The sequence below is a fragment of the Chionomys nivalis genome, chromosome 9 (genome assembly GCF_950005125.1).
Source record: "Chionomys nivalis chromosome 9, mChiNiv1.1, whole genome shotgun sequence".
Classification (NCBI taxonomy): domain Eukaryota; kingdom Metazoa; phylum Chordata; class Mammalia; order Rodentia; family Cricetidae; genus Chionomys; species Chionomys nivalis.
In genome coordinates, this window is record NC_080094.1 from 49102161 (window position 1) to 49124788 (window position 22628).

Genomic DNA, 22628 nt, shown 5'->3' on the forward strand with positions numbered 1-22628 from the left:
GGTCCTGTTGATGGCACTCCAGGTTCCTCTGTGCCCGGGTGGGAAGCAGCTGAGTCATCTTTGACTCACTCTTCTGCTCTCGGAGCAAATTAACTGCTGAATCCGGCGGCGGTGCGGCTTTCCATGATGTCATTCGAATCCTCCTCCTTGCTTCTATCCCTCTTCTGAGTGGGCTAGCATCACTTCCCTCTCTCAGGGAGCCTCCTGCTGCAGACTCTCCGGCTACCCACCTTCACACCAACTTAAGCCTCTTTAATAGCATTCCTGATTCAGCTCCCCTGCTGTTACGTTGAACAGTTTTGGTTTTAGAAGTCACAACACCTTTTCCAGTGTTCCATGTTCAAGCTAAACTTACCAAGGACTATTTTAGGGGGTGATGATTGTCATTATTATTTCTTTTGAGTTACAGTGATCTTACAAAAGATGACAAGACCTTATTTTTATAATTTATTTATTTTATGTGCATTGGTATTTTGTGTGCATACATGTCTGTGTGAAGGTATCAGATCCCCTGGAGCTGGAATTACACACAGGGGTGCCATGGGGGTGCTGGGAATTGAACCTGGGATCTCTGTAAGGGCGGTTAGTGTTCCTAACTGCTGAGCCATCTCTCCAGCCTAGATAAGACCTTCTTAATGTTACTGAATTCTGGTTTTTGTGCATTTAAATGCTTGTTTCAGTGCTTAGGAGATCAGGAAGTCCTGTGTTACTTGTCTCCTATTTATTTGTGCTTCCTCTGAGATCTGGGCAGTTATGCCTATTAAGCCTTGTTCTTAAAAGCTTTCCATAGGTGAAAGAATTTAGCTCTGCTAACAATTCCAATTTTATTGTCATTTCATCAAGGACAAAACCAAGGTAGAAAAGTCGGGTCAGTAGTTGGGACTTTAAAATGAAGGTGGGGCAGAGCCAGTGTGTGAATCTGCAGCTCACACAAGTGAAGACCTCAGATCTACACTCCCCACCTCTGAGGCATCCTTGTCCCCGGCATTCCCAGAACCTGAGTTTGTATTTACTTTGTAGTTAACTAATGTTTTATAGCCAAGGGGACATGTGTATGCATTGGTGGTCGGAAATATTGACGCAGGTGATGGGCACACATGTAACTGCCATCAGGAGCCAACTGTGGGCACTGCCGAGGAAGTCACTGTGCCGCCCAGAGATGGAGTTTTGGTATCTGCATCCTCCTACTTCACAACTTTCTTTCTTTTTTCCCTAGTATATGGGCTGCATTGAAGTGCTACAGTCAATGAGATCACTGGATTTTGGAATGAGAACCCAAGTTACAAGGTAAGGGCTTGAAACTGAAGGGACTCTAATAGTTTAAAGTCACTGTAATTTTTCCTGTGGGTCTCTTATGAAGTCTTCAAGTCATCTATGTGACTAGAAGGGAGAACTGGCCCATCAACCTTGCATGACTGGCTTGATCTCATTGCATGAAAACTTCAGACCTGTATGGAAAAGCACTAGTGTTACATATGAAGACTTACATGGTGGTTGGGGGTTCAATCTACAGAAGTAACTGTTTTCTTAGGTACCAAAGTGTTTAAAAGTATGCCTAGAAATAAGATATGAAGAGTCTCCAGCACATCAAAGAGGTCACTCAAAATAAGACCAAGCAAGAACTTTCAACATCATAAAGGCCAGGTTACTACCGTTCATTCAGTTTTTGACACAAGAACCCGCCTGGGTAGTCCACCATTTTGTATAATGAATGGGTGGACCTCTACCCAGAATTGTCCCATGTAGCTTAATGTAAGAAACTATAGCCCTTGTAATGCAGGGCTCAAGTCAGGAGCGTCAGTACAAGACATGCCTCCCTAGAGTCAGCTCTAGGACAAGGAAGGAAAGAGAGCTAAGTGACACCAGCAGCTGAGGAAGCTGTGACAGGAAGGAGGATGAGCCGAGAGGAATGGCTTGATTGCAGATGGTTGGGAATGAAGATGGGGGCATCTGCCATGCAGGTGCCAAGTGTGCCTCTGAGCTGTGGCAAGCTCCCATCTGGATCTGTGACTGTGAGCCACCTGCTTAAAGGTGGATGCTCTCATTATGGAGAGAGAATAACCTTTCCTGAGACTCCTCTCCTGCGCTCCTAGACATAGAAGTGCTCTGCTAGCCAGAAGCCTAAGAAGATCTTCTGCCCCTTAAGGAGACCTGCAGTGTACAAGGAAGTGTTCACTCCTGTGCTGTGGTTTTGAAAACCTTATCTCAAAATGTTCTTAGGTTATTTAGAGCAAAATAGGTTTGGGATATAATAAAGTGAAGCCATAGATTCCCCAGGGTTCCAGGAAGTGCACTCTAGGGGCTGCTGACTTGGAGTCTGCCTTATGAAGTGTTCCGTTCTGCCTTTCCGAATTTCTCCTCACCAATCGTTGGCATTCCTTTTAGCAACTTGCTTAGTAGGCATAATGCACAAATGTCAGAGAAAGCAAAAATAAATGGGGGACAGATAACACAGGAATGTCCAATTTCTTAAAGGTTGTAACAGGCGCATGAATGCACAAAACCACAGAATTTAGCAGCATCAAGATCTTATCATCTCTTGTGAGATGTCAAACCAATGACATACAATTGTGTTTGTGAAACCGACCTCAGTCCCTGGACCATAGAAGAGGCTTCGTGGATATTTACTGATTAGATCTGTCTTCCTACCTGGCTGCAGATTCCGTGTCTGGAGTTGGTCACAACGTTTCTCCTCTTTTATACCCTACTTCTCACATCCTTACACCCTTTGTGTCTTCCTCCAAAGGACACGGATTCTAGACTACTTTCCATCCTGTTAGCCTATTCAGGCTTCATTTCAATGATTCTGTATCCGAGAAACCCCTTCTGTAATCCTCCCTACAGATGCCAGGAAGTGGGTTGATCCTAGGTGCCTTGGGTGGGTGCATAGGACAGATGAGTCCTAATTATTCTGACCTGAGTGCTATGGTTTGACTGTGCCCCCATTCATACAAATAAGCTTATTTGGCGGTGTGGTTGTGTTAAGATACAATACCTTTTGGAAGAGATTAAGTGACAGAGACAGAGGTCTTCTTGTAAGTAGAATTAGTGCCCTTTTCGAAGAGGTCCAGGGAGCTGCTGGCCCCTGCTTCCACATGAAGATACAGAAAGGGCTCTCTGCTATGAAAGAAGGAGACTTTGCCAGACACTGAGCCTGCTGGCGTTTTCATCGTGGGCTTGCCAGCTTCCAGGACTACAAGAAATAAATGATTTTCTCCCTTTTAATATTGGCTGTAGAAGCAGGAGTCCTAGACTGAGATAGTAAGAACTTATTTTCTGTTGCTCCATCTGTTCACAAACAGACCCATCCATTCTTTCACTGAGTCTTTATAGAGGCCCCGAAACTGCTTAAGCAGTATGAGACCTGTATGAAAGACAAGGGTCTGCCCTTCGGAACTTAACATACGAGGTAGGACACAGACTATTAAAGGGAAGTAACTATACAGAATGTTTGCAGGTAACGACTGGTACTATTGCTCTAACAATAATGTTCTATAAGCAGAGGGCTTCCAAACTTTATCGTTTCTTAATCACACAAATACTGAATAGTTATTAGAACATTAAGAAACACATGAAAGGAAAGATTGCTAGTAATCCCATCCAGAGATGATATCCATTACCATTTTGTGTTCAGAATATCTTTACAGCCTTTACCTCCACACAGGAGACTAAAAAATTATAAACAATATTCTATAATATCTCTACCACAATGAACATTTTCCTAGCACTCCCATTTTTTATTGTGGTTAAATATACAAAACAGAGTTACCATTTTAACCATCGACTATGTTCAGGAAGTATATGTTGATTCACCCTACTGTATAAGCATCGCTAGCATCCACCCCGAGAAGGCTTTCTTCTCCCCAGAATAGTATCCTGCGCCCATAAAACACTAGCTCCCCACTCTCTTCCCTTCTACCCCCACAGTCTCTGCCAACCCCCCTTCTGCTCTTCGTCTTTGTTGTCTTGACTGGAGCAAATAGTTTCAATGTTTGAAAAGTTTCTGATTTGCGTTGCTGGTGTGCTCTGACCACTGTAACTTATGCTCTTACTAGCCATACATTACTTTAAAAAATATGTTCTAAGGGTTCGCTACTGCTTGTTCTAATATGTACAAGACCCTGAATTTAATTCCCAGAACTATTTTCCCTGTCCAAAAATAAAATAAAATAAAAAAACCAACCAGCCAATCAACCAATCAAAACAAAAATGAAAAAGAAAGAAGGAAAATACTGCCACCTTCATCAACAACAAAAACTTCATTCTGACAGCACTGGGGAGACAAGCCAGTCTCTGTGAGTGTGAGGCTAGCCCGGTCTACATAGTGAGACCTGTGTAAAAAAAAATTGTTTAAAAATTATTTTTATTCCAGTCGGTGGTGGCACATGTCTTTAATCCTAGCACTTGGGAGGCAGAGGCAGGTAGCTAGCCTGATCTTCAAATCGAGATCCAGGACAGCCTGGGCTACACAGAGAATCCTTGTCTCAATAAACAAAAATATAAAACAGAACAAAAAGTTTTTACTTCTTTTTCCTTCAAGACGTCATATATTGCTGAAAGTAATGGTAATCTTTCGAGACTTTTCTCTGAAAATGCAGGTCTTCAAAAGACACTCTTCATGGGAATGTGAGCTTGGATGTCAGTAGACAGCAGTAGGTTCACCCTGTGTGCTATTTGGACAGGAACATTTTATCTGAGTCCAGGATTTTTCCTTTATCCCCCCCGTCCCATGGACATTAGGGCCAGCATAGCCAGTCAGGTGACCATCTTTGAAGTCCCATCAAGCCCCTCAGCAGACTGCTCATTCCTCCCACATGACCAGAATGAAAAACTTGCCCACCTTCTCTGTAGCACCCTCTTCCCACCTTGGTTCTTGAACGCTCACTCCGCTCCTTTAGTTTTGTCTTTGTATCACTGCTGTGCACCATGTGTGTCTGGTACCGGCCGAGACCAGAAGAAGATGTCAGATGCCCTGGGACTGGAGTTACAGAGAGCTGTGAACCACCATGTGGGAGCTGAGAATCAAACCAGTGTCTGTGAAAGAGCAGCCATTGTGCTGAACCACTGAGCCATCTCCCCATCCCATCCCTCATAATTCTTATCCCAGCTTCTAGCCCTGATGCTGGCCCAGATCTCAGTTGTTGGCAAGAGAGGATTTGTGTGAAAGGGCAGGGAAGCAGGCACTTCCTGCTAGTACAGAGAAATAGGATTCTTAAGGAAGCAAAGACACAGTCACATTTGTCTTCAAAATGTCTGGAAAACAGAAACAAACAGAAGAGAGAAGGGGGAAGTGAAAAGCAAGTGGCCCATGTGTGGCCATTTGCTCTCTTCCGTAAAAATGTCCTCCCCATGAAGGAAAGCAGGATGACCAATCCAGCTGCCACCCAGGCCCAGAGTCAGGGCTATGAGTTGGCCCACTCCATCATCCACCAATGGATGAACTGTTGGAGCAGGTAAAGGGGACGAGGCAAGCCTACAGACCCAAAACGGCAGGATCTCCATGGCACAGAAAACAACAGCATACCCACGAGGAGCCCCACTGAGAGCCCAGTATCGGTGGTGTAGTAGAAGCCAGAGGCCTTGAACCAGACCAACGACTTATGGCAATGAACACTCGCAAGTGGACACGAATGGACTAAAGGGTAAACTGTGTGTCTCAACAGGCTACACTACAACGCCCATGACAAGATTCTTCTACTTTTTTATTTTGTTTTGTTTTGTTTCTTTGTATTGTTTGGTTTTTCTTTTAAATTTGGTTTTGAGTGGGAGGTGGTTGCAAGGGCAGAGGGCAGAATCCGAGGAGGAGGGAAGATGAGTAGGGATTGGAACGTGTGCTGTGAAATCCACAGTCAATAAAACTTAAGAAAAGATTAGAGAAAAATGCCCTCCCCACGATTTTAAAACCCAAGTTAAGTAAAAGACCTCAGTTTGCCTTAAATCAAGAAACTCAGTTAAACCAGAAATAAAGACACTAATCCACGAAGCCTCACTTCCTTCCCTGAATTAACTCTCCACAGAGTGACAGGAGAGCCAATCTTCTCTCTCCTTAGGGTGCCTCGTTATACAGGTTTAGGTGGGAACCTGCTTGGCGGTGAAGGAGGAACAGATGTACTGGGGTAAACCAGGGGACAGCTGGTGGGCAAGGCTTGGTTTTCAGCCTGAAGATCAGAACTTGAGTATTTTGAGCTTCATGGAAATTCCAGAGGCCGTGTGTCCTCGTCACTGTTCTATAGCTGTGAAGAGGCACCATGACCAAGGCAACTTATAAAAGGAAGCATTTAACTGGGAGCTTGCTTAGAGTTTCAAAGAGTGAGTCCAAGTCCATGGGCATCACGACAGGGAGCTAAAGAATGAACAGGAAGGAGCAGTAACTGAGGGCTCTTATCTTATCGCCAAGTTATCCCACAGAGAGAGTGAGACCGGGCCTGGCATGAGCTTCTGAAACCTCAAAGTCAACTCTCAGTGACACACCTCCTCCAACAAGGCCACACCTTCCCATCCTTCCCAAACAGTTTCACCAACTATAGACCAAACATTCAAGTATATGAGCCCATAGGGGTCATTCTCATTCAAACCACCATACCATATCTGGCTCATTATCATGGTACATGATAACTCCAAAGTGCAGGGCCTCTAGCCCCTTGCTCACTGCCCTGCCCTCTCCCAGTGTGTAACACCTTGCGTTTATAACTCATATTTGAGAATGAAACCAGCTATGTTGAGCCAAGAACACAGGATCATCCTACCGTGGAGCTCCAGCAGTTGGGAGGTAATGACTCACAGTGAAGGACATCAGTTTCACGGGGTTCTCATGGAGAGAGAGGATAGGGGATGAGTGCTCCCTTTGGAGATCTTGGCTTAAGATTCGTTTTCTCTAGCTGGTAGCAGCAAGCTGCACGTGAGGTTTTATCTGCTCTATCCTACTCCACGAGGGGCAGGCTGTTTAGGGATTTGGGGTACTAAGTAAGGAAAGAGGGATTATAACTCAGAAGGAACCGTCAACACATTCATTTCCTGTTCTCCCTATTGTCAGTACGTGGTAGGAGTGGAAACCGGGTTTGGTGACTCTTCAGCTCTTTTCCTCTAAGGGAGAAAAATTCTAAGGGACAAATCTTAGGAAAATGTTAAAAGCCAGATGTGATGGAGCATCATAAAAGGGCTTGTTAGGAACAGGATGTTGGAGCATGTCCCTGCAAGTTTTGTCTCAGGAGTTTGCATGCCTAAGGTCCCAGGTGACCCCCGTGTTACTGGTCCAGGTGCCACACTTTGAGACTCAGGTGCAAGGGATGCCTGCCTAGCCTGGGGTTTGAAAATGAGGTCTCCAGTTAGACTGTGTGTCACATAGCAAACTCTGATTTTGGAACAGGTGGCTCTTAGAAAATCATAAAATCATGTGGAGTTTTTGCTTCTGTTTGTAGGACAGGAAGACGGGCGTAGTGGTAATACAGGAATAGTGAGTTCTCATTCTTCAACATTGTACATAGACAGAGAAATTAGTGATAGGATTCTTTTAGAGACATATGCTAAGAGGACTCTAGATTTCATTAAACATGAATTGCATCCAGAGAAAAAAACCTTACTTTGATCAACAGAGGGCTTGTGGACAAAGGAAACACAAGCTAGTTAGTGCCAGGATGACAGACTTTTCCATTGTCTGTTGCTGTTCCTCTCAGAAAAGCTGAGCCTTGCCTATTAGGACAAATACATGTCCCTAGTCTCCGTTAATGATGTATCATTGAGTTATATCTACGAGAGCTGTGCAGGAGCTGTGCATTTTGTGGATAGCTGAACCATAATAGGGCCTTTCAATTTATTATGATTCATTCTTGAAAATTATGTCTTCACTGCTGTGGGAGCATGAATTCTTAGGAAGGAAAGAAGACAGCATTGGGTGAGGGTATTTGCAAATATGAGCCTCACAACTGCAGCTCTTTGTTGGGTCTCAGGTAGACTGAGAATTTTGTAGGGGTGCTCTTGAAGCCATCCCTTGACACATTGAGGGAAGAGGTCTCTGCTATGGGAGGGGGAGAATGAGCATCACCACAGACTCTACGGACAGTTCTGGGACTTTCTTAGCCTTTCAGTGTTGAATTGAAGCAAAGTGACTAGACATTGTCCGATACCTGCTGTCTCTGAGGAAGGGACAAATGTATGCGTGAGAGGACATCTTAGGGCAAGGTAATATCTGTGAAAGGAACTTAGTTGTGAAGCGTCAGTAGTAAGTGTTCCAGCACTGTAGGGAACTGGTATATTCATCCTGAAGGGGGGCTATCTTAGCATCAGTGCTGTTGCTGTGATAAAAGACACCCAAGAGCAACCCAAGGGAGGAAAAATTTATTTGCCTTACAGGTGCAAGTTACAGTCCACCATTTTAAAGAGGCCAGGCAGCTAGTCACATCACATCTATAGTCAATGGCAAAAAGAGAAGAAATACTTGCTTGGTAGCTTACTCTACCCTTATATAGATCAGGGCCCGGTCCGTGAAGTGGTGCCACACACAATGGTCTTGGTCTTTCGATATCAATTAACAATCAAGACAGACCCCACAGACATGCCCCCAGACCAACTTGCTCATCACTTAATTGAGACTCTCTTTCCACCTGACTCACTAAGCATCACAGGGTCTCTGGTTATTTAGGAAGATGAGGGTTGTGCCTTGTCTCAGTGTCATAGACATGCTGAAATTACATTAGACCCTAAATATATTGTTGTGTTGCTGTGCCCCAAATAGCCTGCTAGGTGCCATGGGGTACCTAAAGGAAATCAGATACACGATCTATCTTTAAAGAGACTTGTATGATTTATTACAATTGTACAGTGGGTAGAATTTTCCCTATACCCCCCCCCCCCAGTTACTTAGGAGAATTCTTGATATTGAATATTATACTTGGTATTGAGTATGGTTAGATCCAGGTCTTAAGGCAAGTAGCCATAAAAATGATAAGAAAATAATGCCATTTATTGAGACACTGTTGACTTTTACTTTATATATTTAAGGCTTTGAAACACAGTGTCTTAGCCACTGTTCTATTGCTGTGAAGAGACCCCATGACCAAGGCTACTCTTATGAAAGAAAGCATTTAATTGGGGACTGGCTTACACTTTCAGAGGCTTTGTGTGGTACTGAAGAAGTAGCTGAGAGCTATATCCTGATGCACAGGCAAAGACAGAGAGACCCTCTGGGCTTGGCATGGATGTCTGAATCCTCAAAGCCCACCTCTAACCACACACTTCCTCCAACCAGCCCATGCCCCCTAATCCTTCTAATTCTTTCAAATAGTGTCACTCCCTGGTACTAAGGATTCAAATCTATGAGCCCCTCGCTTTGGTTCCTTTAGCATTTACTATAATTTTATGTTTCTATTTTATTCCTGTGTCCTCATGAACCTTACATGTAGTGTCATGTATGTGATAGAGACCGATACTAAAGCCCTTCTCCCCACAAAATGGTCTCCTTTTCTATCATTCCACAAAGAAGAAACAGAACGGAAATGGAGAGATGGCTCGGTGGTTAAGAGCACTTGTTTCTCTTGGAGAGGACCTGGGTTTGGGTCCCAGCACCCACATGGTGGCTTACAACCATCCAACTCCAGTTCCAAGGAATCCAACACTCTCTTCTGACCTTTGTGAGCTAAATTTAACCTCTGCCTGAGTTTTATCTTGTCAACCCGTTAGTGTGCTTTGGATACTTTCAACTAGATGAAAAGAAAGCAAAAGAAAAGTATTCTGTGTTGTGTAGAAGCTAAATTTAAATGTCACTGTCCCTGAGTGCTATTGGCATTACAACCATGCATGTTGGTTTTCATGTTGGTTGCGCCTTTATACTCTTTATTTATTGCTGATGGCTGCTTTTGAAGCCATAGTAGCAGTCTTATGGCTTGAGAAGTCTAAAATATTTGCAATCTGGACTTTTCAGAAAAGCTTTGTAGACTACTGCCCTTGAATGCTGTTCAGCTAAGGCTCTGTTGGAAGGACTTGGGAAAGAGTTGAAAACTTGCAGTCCTGTCACTGAGAAGCAGAGGCAGGAGCATTAGGAATTCAAGTTCATCCTCAATTACAATTTGAGAGCAGCCTTGTTTGCATAAGACCCTGTCTCAAATGCAAAGAATCAAATGAAAACCTCACAGGCCCTAAGGCCTATCCTGAACTAATTTAATCAGAACGCCTGTATATATTCCATACTTTCTTCATCCATTCTTCCATTGAAGGACATCTAGGTTGTTTCCAGGTTCTGGCTATTACAAACAATGCTGCTATGAACATAGTTGAGCATATACTTTTGTTGTATGTTTGGGCATCTCTTGGGTATATTCCCAGTAGTGGTATTGCTGGGTCGAGAGGTAGGTTGAACTCGACTTTCCTGAGAAACTGCCACACTGCTTTCCAAAGTGGTTGCACAAGTTTGCATTCCCACCAGCAATGGATGAGAGTGCCCCTTTCTCCACAACCTAATATATACATATTAGAGTACTACTCAGCAGTAAAAAACAATGACTTCTTGAATTTTGCATACAAATGGACGGAAATAGAAAACACTATCCTGAGTGAGGTAAGCCAGACCCAAAAAGAGGAACATGGGATGTACTCACTCATATTTGGTTTCTAGCCATAAATAAAGGACATTGAGACTATAATTCGTGATTCTAGAGAAGCTAAATAAGAAGGTGAACCCCCAAAAAAACATATAAGCATCCCCCTGAATATTAACCTTCATCAGGCGATGAAAGAAGACAGAGACAGAGACCAACATTGGAGCACTGGACTGAAGTCTCACGATCCAAAGAAGGAGCAGAAGGAGAGTGAGCACGAGCAAGGAACTCAGGACTGCGAGGGGTGCACCCACACACTGAGGCAATGGGGATGTTCTATCGGGAACTCACCAAGGCCAGCTGGCCGGGGTCTGAAAAAGCATGGGACAAAACCGGTCTCGCTGAACATAATGGACAATGAGGACTACTGAGAACTGAAGAACAATGGCAATGGGTTCTTGATCCTATTGCACGTAATGGCTTTGTGGGAGCCCAGGTAGTTTGGATGCTCACCTTAATAGACCTGGATGGAGGTGGGTGGTCCTTGGACCTCCCACAGGGCAGAGAAACCTGCTTGCTCTTTGGGCTGAGGAGGAAGGAAGACTTGATTGGGGGAGGGGGAGGGAATGGGAGATGGTGGCGGGGAAGAGGCAGAAATCTTTAATAATTAAATAAATTAATTAATAAAAAAAAAATCAGAACGCCTGGAGGTGAGATTTGATCTGTAGTGTGTGCCAACACTTTCTGGTGTTTCTGCTCTATGCAGCCACAGCTGAGGAATTGGGCTCAGTGCCTGCAGGTATTTGGAGGGGCAGGTGGAGGCCTGTCTGCAGGTCACCTTCATCACCAGTGTGTGGAAGGGTCGTGAGACCAAAGAGGTTCAGACCTAAAATAAAATCCCTCTCCCCGAGCAGGCTGGGAAGAGACAGAGGGAGAATCACGCCAAATATTATATTCTAGCATATAGCATGATTGAGTCAAAAACAAGTTTTCTTCACAATCGACTCTCATTAAATGTACAGGCAGGACAGCCCTCCCTGCTCTAGCAGGTACCCTAATTCCTTCATATCCACAGATGCAGCCCTCTGGTCAAAGCTGTAGAGCAGAACCAGTCATCCTGTGCAGTGTGGCCAAGGCAAGGTCTCATCCTGTGCACTCCTGGCCATGAGTTGTGTGCCTTGAAGTCTCTTGCACAGCTGGCTAAGCTGCAGGTTGCTAGATCCCAGCTCAGATGTGCAAAGTTAGTATCTCTAGGAAGAGCCTCGAACATCTGCACTTGAACCAGCTTCTAGTGGGCTAAGACCCTCTCAATTCAGGCACGCTGACCTAAATGATGATTTATGTATTCTGGGCAGACGTGCAGGTCAGGTTTGCTCTCCCACTACTTAACATTGTGGACAGTTAACGACTCCACTCGGGATTACATATGTACACGTAGAAACGACTGAGGATCCCATGCAATGTCTATGGCAGCTATGCCAACCTTGCTTTGGGAGGGCTCACTCTTTAAAAGGAAAGGCTTAACAGAAGCTATACCCATTTGTTCCATCAATTGCTCTCTCTGAATACCTTCACAACAAACTGTCCATAGCAGGATTAAACGGGGCTAAATCTTCCTTCTTTCAAGATAGGCCTAATTTTTAGAAACACATGCTCATCGTTTAAATGAATTGGGGTAAATAAAGTGGCTGATTGAATTAGCTGACCTTGCCTTTTCAAAATAAGCTCTGTCTCCCTCCCTTTCTGAAGAGATAGGGATCAAACCAGTGCCTCCTACACGCATGGTCTAACCCTGACACACCTGGAGCTTGGGAAATAGAATGTCGACAATCACACAGCAAATCAGCAAAGCCTTTAACTCCAAACAAAGATTCATATTTTACATATTTTATGTAAAGCAGAGTTTTCTTAAGGGAGCCCAGCATAACCCAAAGTAAAAGAAAACTGTTCTGAAATGACAAATTTTGTTGTTGTTTAAACCAACCGTACTTCTTTATTGCCATTTCCACAAGGTTTAATCATTGACAAACCCCGTGAGCCATCAGTTTGTGGCTGTAGGTGTTCGAATATTGAACCATATGAATCCCTTACAAGAAATCACGGTGAAGGACTGCCGGACATCAATCCCGTCCGTTAGCTCAGAGAGACTTGGGGAAATGCGATACTTAGGAGAGAATGGTTTTCCACCGGGTTCTAGTGTGATCCATGGGTCTACATTTGCATCTGAGCCAAAAGAGAAGGCCAGGGTAGACAGAGCAACCCATGTACAGCGAGCTGGGTTAGGTTGCAAAAGCACTTCGGAGTCAGATGTTAGGCATAATTCAAGTGGGCAGAATGGGGCGATAAGTCGGTGCGAGGGTGAATGCTGGGCCCATGAAAGGCTTTATCCTGCTCTGGGTCCCGAGAGGCCAGCTTCTAAAGCGAAAGGATATATTTGAAGCGCTGGGTGTACCTTCCTCGGGTGCTGGCGATGCCCCCTTGATAAGGGCACAAAGGCAGTGTGAAGCCTTCCACTGTTCCGCTGTCTGTGGGCCCTGACTGCATTCATTGTGTTCTCACTGCCATGAAGGCCGGCTCGGATCTCCAGCGTCCTGTCTGCGGGCTTTCACAGCCCGGCTTTCATGTCTCAAGCTGAACAGAACTGAACACACAGGTCACCAAGTCTTGAGGTTCCGTAGGAAAAGATTTCACGTTTCCCCAGGATGGTTGCAGCAACCTAAGGAGTCAGGGATGTGGAGTGTGTCTGGTCACTGCCTGTAGGGGAGCCAGTCCTTGTTTCAGGGTTCCTGTGGAGATGATAAGTCAGACAATGCTACTGGGAAGTACAGAAGCATTATTTATTTGGCTTGCGTATTTTTGACAACAATCTGGAAAGGCTCTCGCTATGATTGATAATTGGGTCTTATGTTTGTTTGTCTAGATAAAACCGAGGCAGGCATAATCTCTCTCTGCTGGGGGCGGTAAAGAACCTTAAACGAACCCCACTGGGTCTTTTACCTGGGGTTCCCCCTGCCCCCGCCCCCCAGACTTGGCTCTTCAGTAAACAGGAAAGCCAGAAAACAGTTTCACTTGGCAGAGAGTTTGCTCTGTGGCGCCTCCCCCATGAGACGGGCTGCAGTGTCCAGGACAGTGGTACTGTCTTCCAAACTTGAAGGGGGCGGGAGGTGGGGGAGGGAGGTCAGCCCTCCAACTGCAAGGCAATATGGCTTCCAGAGGAGGACAGCGGTTTAAGGGACAAAGATATAGGGAAAAAACAAAATCTAACGTAAGTCCTGCAGTGGGCAGAGTCCGGAAAGAAAGGTGGTTTTGTTTGGATGATTAGTTTGGACTTCGTGGAGATAGGCAAAATTTCTTTTTCTGTCTTCTGGCGTGGGCGGGGTTTTGCAGTCTCAACAGTAAAGCTTCAGCCACATTCTCACTCCCTTACATCAGCCCACGCTCCCTTTCCCTCTCACGTGGAAAATCAATAAACAAAGTGGCCACTGTTGGTGCTGTGCTCAGAGGCAGGCTCCCTCTCTACACCCCCTTCCCCCCCAGCCCCCAGCTCCTAAAGGCCTGTGCGGGAAAAGCCGGCTGGGTGAGCAGGCAGGCAGAAGACAGCTTGGCGCTCTGGGCCCTGGAAGACGTCCTTTCCTGTCACCCCTACCTTTCTAGTCAGTGCCTTGGGCTTGGGGTGTGGCTGAGGCTGCCAAAGTCACCGAGAGTCACACTCATCCTTGGCAATGTTACAGTGAATTTCTTGGTCTCTGTCTCAGGGACAGAAAAGATCTTTGTGGGGAAAGAAAAAAAAGCAACAAAATGCAAAAAATGCAGACGCCTTTGTCTCCCATGACTGGGATTCTGGGTTAGTTAGTGCACATAGCAAGCAAAGAAAGCAGAAATGTGAAAGGTTATTTGGAAGCAATTTCTTGAATGTTTTCTGGGAGGCCAGGGTGGGACACTGGTCTTTTAAATTTAAATAAAGTTTGTACAATAGGTCTTCTTTGGGAGAGATAGCCCATGGTTGATTTTGGAGTCTCAAATCCTTGTGTGTGTGTGTGTGTGTGTGTGTAGAGAGACAGAGACAGAGAGAGAGACAGAGACAGAGAGAGAGAGACAGAGACAGAGAGAGACAGAGAGGCAGTCCATAGCCCAGCTGGCTTTGAACTTTCAGCAATTCTCCTGCCTCTGCCCCACGAGTGCTGAAACTGTAGGTGTGTGCCATCACACACATCCATAAATAAGTATTTTTGAAAGCAAGTTCACAGGCACAAAGGTACAGCCTCTCCTCATTCTTTTGAGGACAGCTTTAGTCAGAGACCTTCACACTGTAAGAAGACACAGGAAGCTTACTTGACCTAAGTTGCATGAGCGTACCCTGAGTGAGTCTACTTGCCAGGGCTGGGAGGAAGCCAGTCAACCAGCCAAGCCTGTACCAGGTAGACGGCTGCCACTTTTTATCCCTTAGCAGCGTATAGTGGCCTCACTGCTGTGAAGGGCTGGCCAGAGTGCAGACCCAGCTCTTGGGTGCGGGGTTTGTAAGCAAGGAGCAGCACACATTGCTCTAGTCCCAGAGCTATCGAAGGACCTTCCCTTTCTTCTCTGCCAGTGTGGGTCTGGATTTGCTCCCTGTCTCTGACATCATTTGCTGCCTTATTAGAAGACAGTTAAACTTGGATTTGTTCAAGTTTAGATTCCTCTTTACAAAATGGAGTCAAATACTTGCCTTGGAATGGTATCGGGAGAATGAAGTACACAGAGGCCAGACCAGAAAGTGAGTAACAAAGCAACCCTGGCCAAGGGAGTCAGTTTGTTAGTTCTGGCATGCTCAAGAGTCAGGAATTCAGGGCTAGCTGGAGCTATACGATGAAATCTTGTCTCAAAAAACAACAAGAGAAGCCAAAAAAAACCAAATAACAACCACCAAAAATAGTTTTAAAAGATTGTTTATCTGCTAGGCAGTGGTGGCACACACTTTTAATTCCAGCACCTTGGAGACAGAGGCAGGAGGATAGATCTCAGTGAGTTTGAGGTCAGTCTGGTCTAAACAGTTCCAGTACGACCAGGACTGTTTCACAGAGAAACTCTGTCTCCAAAAAGTCTTTTAAAAAAACCCCAAAGACCAAAAAACCTTGATTGTTTATCTAACTAACTTCAAATGGAAGTAAATCATTATTTGTATTGCTTATCTCTAATTGCAATAGAGTCAGAAACAAAAAATAATCCAGAACTAGAGAAATGGTCAAAAACACTGTTTTTTCAGAAGATCAAGATTTAATTCCCAGCACCCACATGGTGGCTCACATCTGCCTGAATTCCAGTTCCTGAAAATCTGATGTCTTCTTGCTTCTCAGCTCTGTGGACTTCTGCACATACACGGTAGACATTACACACACCGCTCTGTGGACTTCTGCACATACATGGTTGACATACACACACTCTGCTCTGTGGACTTCTGCACATACACGGTAGACATACACACACTCAGCTCTGTGGACTTCTGCACATACACGGTAGACATACACACACTCAGCTCTGTGGACTTCTGCACATACACGGTAGACATACACACACTCAGCTCTGTGGACTTCTGCACATACACGGTAGACATATACACACTTAGCTCTGTGGACTTCTGCACATACACGGTAGACATACACACACTCCGCTCTGGACTTCTGCACATACACGGTAGACATACACACACTCAGGCACACACATGCCCATAAAAATTAAAATCAGTAATAAACACTTAAAAGAAAGAGAAATACTAAACTGTATGTCACAAATGCTGTAAATAATACAAGTTAGTGTCTATATGCTTGTTTGCTTTTTGGAGACCATGTTGCTATGTAGCCCAGGCTGGCTGTAAATTCCCAGCCTCTCTCAGGGACCAAGTGCTGGACCCACAGGCTGGAAGCACAGCCGCACGACCCCATCAGCACTTTCTGTAGTGTTGTCTGTACAGGATGAGTGTAGCCAGCACGTCATGTTTGAACATTGACCCTTTCCCCTCTGCTTCATATGACTCTCCCCCAGGACTTCCGTAGTCTGAATACCTGACATCCCAAATCACAGCACTTAGCTTTTGCATTTTATCTATCCCTTGGTTGTGGGTCAGTATTTTTACTCTAAAATTAAGGAATTTCTGTTACATACACAGTATTCAAGCATTTCAGCTCCCATTCTCGCCCATCAAACTCTTATATTTGTTATTCTAAAATGTTTTACACTTCCATTGATTGATTGATTGATTGATTGTGTATGTGTGTGGGGGCACGCGTGCCACGGTGCACTTGTGGAAGTCAGAGGACAACTGGTAGGGGTCAGTTCTCTACTTCTACCATGTGGGCCCCGGGTGACAAATTCAGCCTCAAGGCTTGGCAGTAAATGCCTTTATTAATGGAATCACCTCACAGGCCCAGTATTTGCCAAAATTTACCAAATTACTCCTTAGAATAATTGATAGGTCCCTAACGATGGATAAATACATTTGAACTAGAATTTCCCATTTTTTTTCTAAAAACCTATTTTGTATTTTTTTCTTTTTTTTTCCTAATTTAAGTGAGCATGAGATATCTTGTAGTTTTTTTTCTTTAATTTTCAGTTTTAAAAGTATGATGCATATTAACCTTTTCCCATTTTGTTTTCTTTTGTTATTTGAGACAGTGTCTTGCTCTGTAGCTCAGGCTGGCCTAGAATTGAAGCCCTTCTTTTCCGTCTCAGTCTCCTGAGTGCTAGGATGTGAACCTACCATAGCTGGCTTTGTTTTTCAAGACTGAACTTTTCTATTGTTGTGTAAGTGGTTTAATTCAGGGGATGGCACACTATGGCCCATCAGCCAGATCTGGCTGGCTCTTATTCCTAAAAATAAAGTTGTGTTGGTACACAGTTGTGCTCGCTTGTCTATATATTGTCTCGAGCATCAGCTCTCTGGCCTTTAACTGCTAATCTGTCCCTCAGCTTCCCACGCCAGGCCCCAGCACTGTCACAGACTTGAGCTCCCATCATCCGGCCAGTACTAGATGTCTTCTTGTCCTTGCTCATACTTCCGTGTCCGTGATCCCAACCCCCACTCTTCCAGGATGGTTCACCTTCTGAGAGGGACCATTCTCTTTAAGTCAGATTCACAATGCTAATTTCATTAGAAGATACAGACAGCTGATGTACAAGAACCAGACTGTTTGGGAAAACACTTTGCGGAAGCACAGGGTACTGTATAAAAGCGACGACTTCTACCACTAATTAGCAGTTATTGTAGGTGGCAGCGTCAGCATCCATCACCATTCCTACTGTTTTTTTCAAACTGCTTGCCTGGCACTCTCAGTGGCTGCCAGGAAGTAGACAGTCTTCCAATTCTTAAAATACTCTATTGAATTCTATCAATACAGCAAGGAACCTAGGTGAGTTATTTTGGTGATCCCAGAGGTTAACGTGGATCAATTGTAAGCATCTCATCAATTCAAATAATCATTTAGGGACTAAAGTATCAAGCACACAGCCAAGCAAGAAAGCCCAAACATCTGCATCATCCTTCAGTCAGTTCCAGAAAACAAAGGTTGGACTATCGGAGGAACAATAAATATGGCCTCCCAAGAGAATATGGACCCCAAAAGCATTTCTTTCCCCTGCTCAGTACCACAAGCAGTCACGTGAAAGGAGACGATAATGCCTTGGGAGAAAGTTTCATTTATTCAGAGAAAACCAGAGATTCTGAGCCAAACGTTTTATGTAGAAATGATGGCCAAAATCTTTGGAAATTCTGCTCACTTCTGCAATGTAAGTTAGAACACGGAGCTCCAACCTGTACTAAATGACTTTTCAGAAGCATGTCTGCAAGCCTTTGTTTGCTCTGATGGCTCCTCCCTTTGGATCATCATAAACTATATTAAAAAGCTACAATACAGCATTGTGCGTATGCAATTTGTTAATTTTAACAATGATCTTTTCCCTTTGCATTGTGAACAGGCCGAGTGTTCCACTTATAGAGGGAAGCCTGGTTGGTTATGAACGCTCTATCCTGGACCAGACGCTTCTCATTATAACCACCCTTCTGGGGAGTTGGTGCCTGCTCCTTCACTACCTCCATTAACCAGCTACTCTTATTTATTAATAGTGCTGCTGTTCCTCAGGAAGTGCAGCATACAGTAAGGTCAGAAAACAAGCAAAGGAGAAAACTTGAAATTGATTTTTTTTTTTTTTTTTGCTCTGTGAAATTACACAAGAGTTCAATGGCTTGCAGCAGTAGCTGAGTCAATATGGCTCCATTTGAGACCACCTTGAAGTTCAATGCTTTTCCTATCCCTCATAAACTTCCTCTACTGTCAGATTCATTCATATTTAATTGTGTTTTGTGGTGAAATAGTATGACCTTTATTCACCATGGTGAGGATTTTGCTCAGGGTAGAATTGTGATTTATTCCAAGAAAACGGTTTGCCCTTGCCTGGTAAAAATCAGCATCACTGTAAAATAAGTCTGAAAGGGAGGAGAAAGACCACTAAAGCCAATCACAGGACTCCTAGTAAGACAATTTTTCAGTATTAGAGCGCTGCTAAGACTTCCTGGGTGTGAGTTGCAGAAAAACTAAGTGCAGTGCCTTGTATGTGGGACTGAGCTAAAATCATATGACAGCTACCCCGCTATCTTTTCTGAACCCTCTCTTGAATGCTGCTCTTGATGACTTACTGACCACAGGTAGAATGCTAAGACTTTCTATGGTTTCTGTCTTTAGGGAAGCAATAAGTCGCCTGTGTGATGCTGTCCCTGGGATCCATGGAGCCATGAAAAAGCGAAAGGTGAATATTTCCACGAGCTTCTTGTTTTATGTCGCCTTAACTATGGCAAAATGGTATAAAAGTGGTCCTTGTATTCCTGGACTTCTTTTTTTTTTTTTATTTGTGGTCCTTTTTTGTCTGAGAATTTTGTGTATGTGTGTGCATGTTCGAATGTGGGCGTGGATGTGTGTACACGTATGCTTGTGCTTGAGGCAGCTCGCCTTCCTACACCTGCATTATTTATTCGTTTATTTGTTTGTTTTCTTGTTTTGGAGACAGAGTCTTTTACTGGCCTTTGACTTGCCAAGTAGGCTAAGCTAGCTGGCCACTGAGCTCAAGAAATCTGTCTCTGCCCTCCACTGTAGAGATTACAGGCACGCATGTCCTCCTCCTCTCTCCTCCTCTCTCTCTCTCTCTCTCTCTCTCTCTCTCTCTCTGAATCCATGTGTTCTGAGGGTAGCAGCTGGGACCTTGGCTGAGCTAATCAGCTGGGGAGATCCCCAGCGTGAGAGTTTCCACGACCCCAGCTCTAGAGGTGGAGGGGTAGAACCAACTCCTGAAAGTCTTTCTTTTACCTTCACATATGTGCTGTGACATGCACATGCCAACATTCATAAACACACTTTGGTACACATAAACTGATAATAATAAATAAAAAATAAAAGTTGTCTAGCATACATGATTTCTGAAAACAGTTACTAACGGTGATGGCCCATTTGCATACTAATGAGGATGTGCTTATCAGTCGCCATATAAAGAGTTCAATTTTGGCAGCATATTTGATAATGCAGACTACAGAACATCTTATACAATCTTCAGATTTAATGGACATTCTATTTTGTGACTGAAGTGACTGAGAATGACACTTCATACAAATATGTAGCCCTGAGTGGCAGAAGTGTATCTAGGACCATTTTAGAAATTCCTTGAAATTTTGACCTAATCTCAAGCCAAAATTCCCTTAATGGTATTTTATGAAACTCAAGTGAGTGATTCAAACAGCAGCTTTTCCTTACTAATCCAGTATTGGAATATAATGCAACACAAAGATAAAATAATTTGATACCAATATGCTAAGGAGCGATAGCTGGAAAATAATGTGTCTTCTCTTCTGTAGACAAACCACTACTTTTCCTCAGAGCAGAGGCTAAGTACAGTGAAGTACTGCGATGTCCATAACATGACATCGTCTCTGATCTGTGTCAAGATGTCTCAGGCAGCATTCCCTGGCACTGCTCATCTGACACACACACACACTGATACCCACGTGTCCCATGAAGAGCCAAGGCTTTGGTGAAGTCCTACCACATAACCATTCCGGCTCATTTGGTTTATAGAAAATGAAACAGAGAGGAGGCGGTACACATCCATAACTTACAACGATGCTTTGCTATTTTTAAAGGCTCCCGTTAAGTCCCTTTCAACGGTTCTTGGCAAAAGCAATCTTCAGTTTTCAGGAATGAATATAAAACTGACCGTGTCGACATGCAGCCTCGTACTGATGAACCTTGACAACCAACAGGTAAGGTAACCAATGGTTATAGTTTGGCATATTATTTTTTTTTCCTGGAAGTCTGTGGTTAGTAAGAGAATAAGGTGTCAGAGTATGCTTACAATTTAATAAGCCACAAAGAGAAAAATTCCCCAAGATTTCTGCACTCAGTAATTAGAGTTCCTAACAGTGTTACTATTGCTGTGGAGTTTAACTGCCTACAAATCCATTTATTGCACCTCATCGGTTCTGTATAAGGAACCAAAGATAAAGGGCATAGCTAATATTGTTTGCCAGTTACTATCCCTGATATGGCTATTGGACTGAGGTCAGATGAAGGACAAAGAGCAAAGGTGCTATTGGGGTTAGCATGGGGTTAATGTGCTATAGAATTTTCTCCAGGCATGGGGGACAACACTTACCTTCTCATAAGGTGCCACTAACAAATCGTACAGTTCCCCAAAGTTTACCCCGGGGAACTACGGAAGTTGGCTCACTTATAAAGCATAGGTGAAGGGTTACAGGCAGGAACATGGATGGCCTTGAAACAGTCACACTGAGAAGTCTGCACCCAATATGGATAGTGACTCTCCTGTGGCTGTGTGGATAGAGCCCGGATCCAAGTCCTTCCCAGCTTATGGAGTCCTAGCCCCTCTCTGAGAACACGTGCAATTTAGGGCAGAATTGCATTCAACTAGTTGGGAGGAGTCGTTGGATACTCTGGATACTTTACTGAGGGTCCCGTACTCTCCCTTTCCTTCTTTCTTGCGAGAGAATGCCAAGTTTTGTTGATTGATCTTTTGCAAATGGGTAAACTGGATTCTTGAAGTTTGGCTCAGAGAAGAGCCCCCAACAAAAGCAGCTAACTGAAATGTGTGCAGGAAGTGTTACCGTCCAGGCCTTTTAGTTGAACGCTCTCTAAGATGTAACAACGTGGACATCATTTTCCTTTCATGATCTGGAATGCTAAGGTTGCCTGGGTTTCCTGCAAAGGTTACTCACTAGAGAACCACTCTGCTGCAACACATGTAAAAGAGGCAGACACTGGGCTAAACATGCACGGGAACTACCATGAAAGCTGCTCAAGCCAGGTGATTTATTATACATTTTGGAGCCTGATGTTGCTCTGTGTCTAATATACAGTAACCGAGGCTGTTCCTATTGGGAGTACTGTTTACCAAGGACCCATGGATGGCTCATTGGTGACCTCTGGGTCACAGTACCTATTTACAAGGCTCCTTGCATCATTTGAATGCTGTTATAAGGTCATTAAATGAGGTGTCGAATGCAAATCGCTTAGCACAATGCTGGCAATGTGGTGCCCGATATTGTTTACTCGTTCTTTCTGCAAGGCCTTTTCAGGTACATTCCTAGCACTCAGGAAGCCAAAAGCATAATATGCAAAACCGTCAATAACTTCATTGTTGCTTTTTTTCTAATGATGAAATGTACAGCTCACTTAGTAGTATAAAATAGCTCAGAGGACACTGTTAACCATGAAACAATGCAATAGTCATGATTGGTGGGTGTTGCTTATCTATCCAAGTGTAGGTGATACCACAGTGAGCACAGTGCTGCATAGTCCGGAGGGGCAAAGGCAGAAGATGCAACCCAAGTGAAATTTCATCCATGCATCCATTCTGACCTCAGGGTATTTGCATGTGTAAACTGCGGTTCTAGTTTTACTTGGATATGGTACCACAGGGACTCGTTGTGTTTAGGGTTGACGTCTCATTGAACTACACCAATTACTGTTTTTAAAAGGCAAAGCTGGAGATATCCTGGTGACAGCCTCATGTGCAGAATCTAATAATCGGTTTTTGTTTGTTTGGGTTTTTGTTTGCTTTTGAGAC

At 44.1% G+C, this 22628-nt stretch overlaps 1 protein-coding gene across 1 annotated transcript in view; it reads left to right on the plus strand.

Annotated features, from left to right (window-relative positions):
• The window catches only part of Shc4 (SHC adaptor protein 4), a 94772-nt gene that overhangs the window by 26722 nt on the left and 45422 nt on the right, over positions 1 to 22628 (plus strand). The window contains exons 2-4 of the mRNA XM_057781398.1: positions 1217 to 1287; positions 19241 to 19304; positions 20686 to 20805. Coding sequence (XP_057637381.1) covers positions 1217 to 1287; positions 19241 to 19304; positions 20686 to 20805 — 255 coding nt within the window. The remainder of the gene's footprint in view (positions 1 to 1216; positions 1288 to 19240; positions 19305 to 20685; positions 20806 to 22628) is intronic.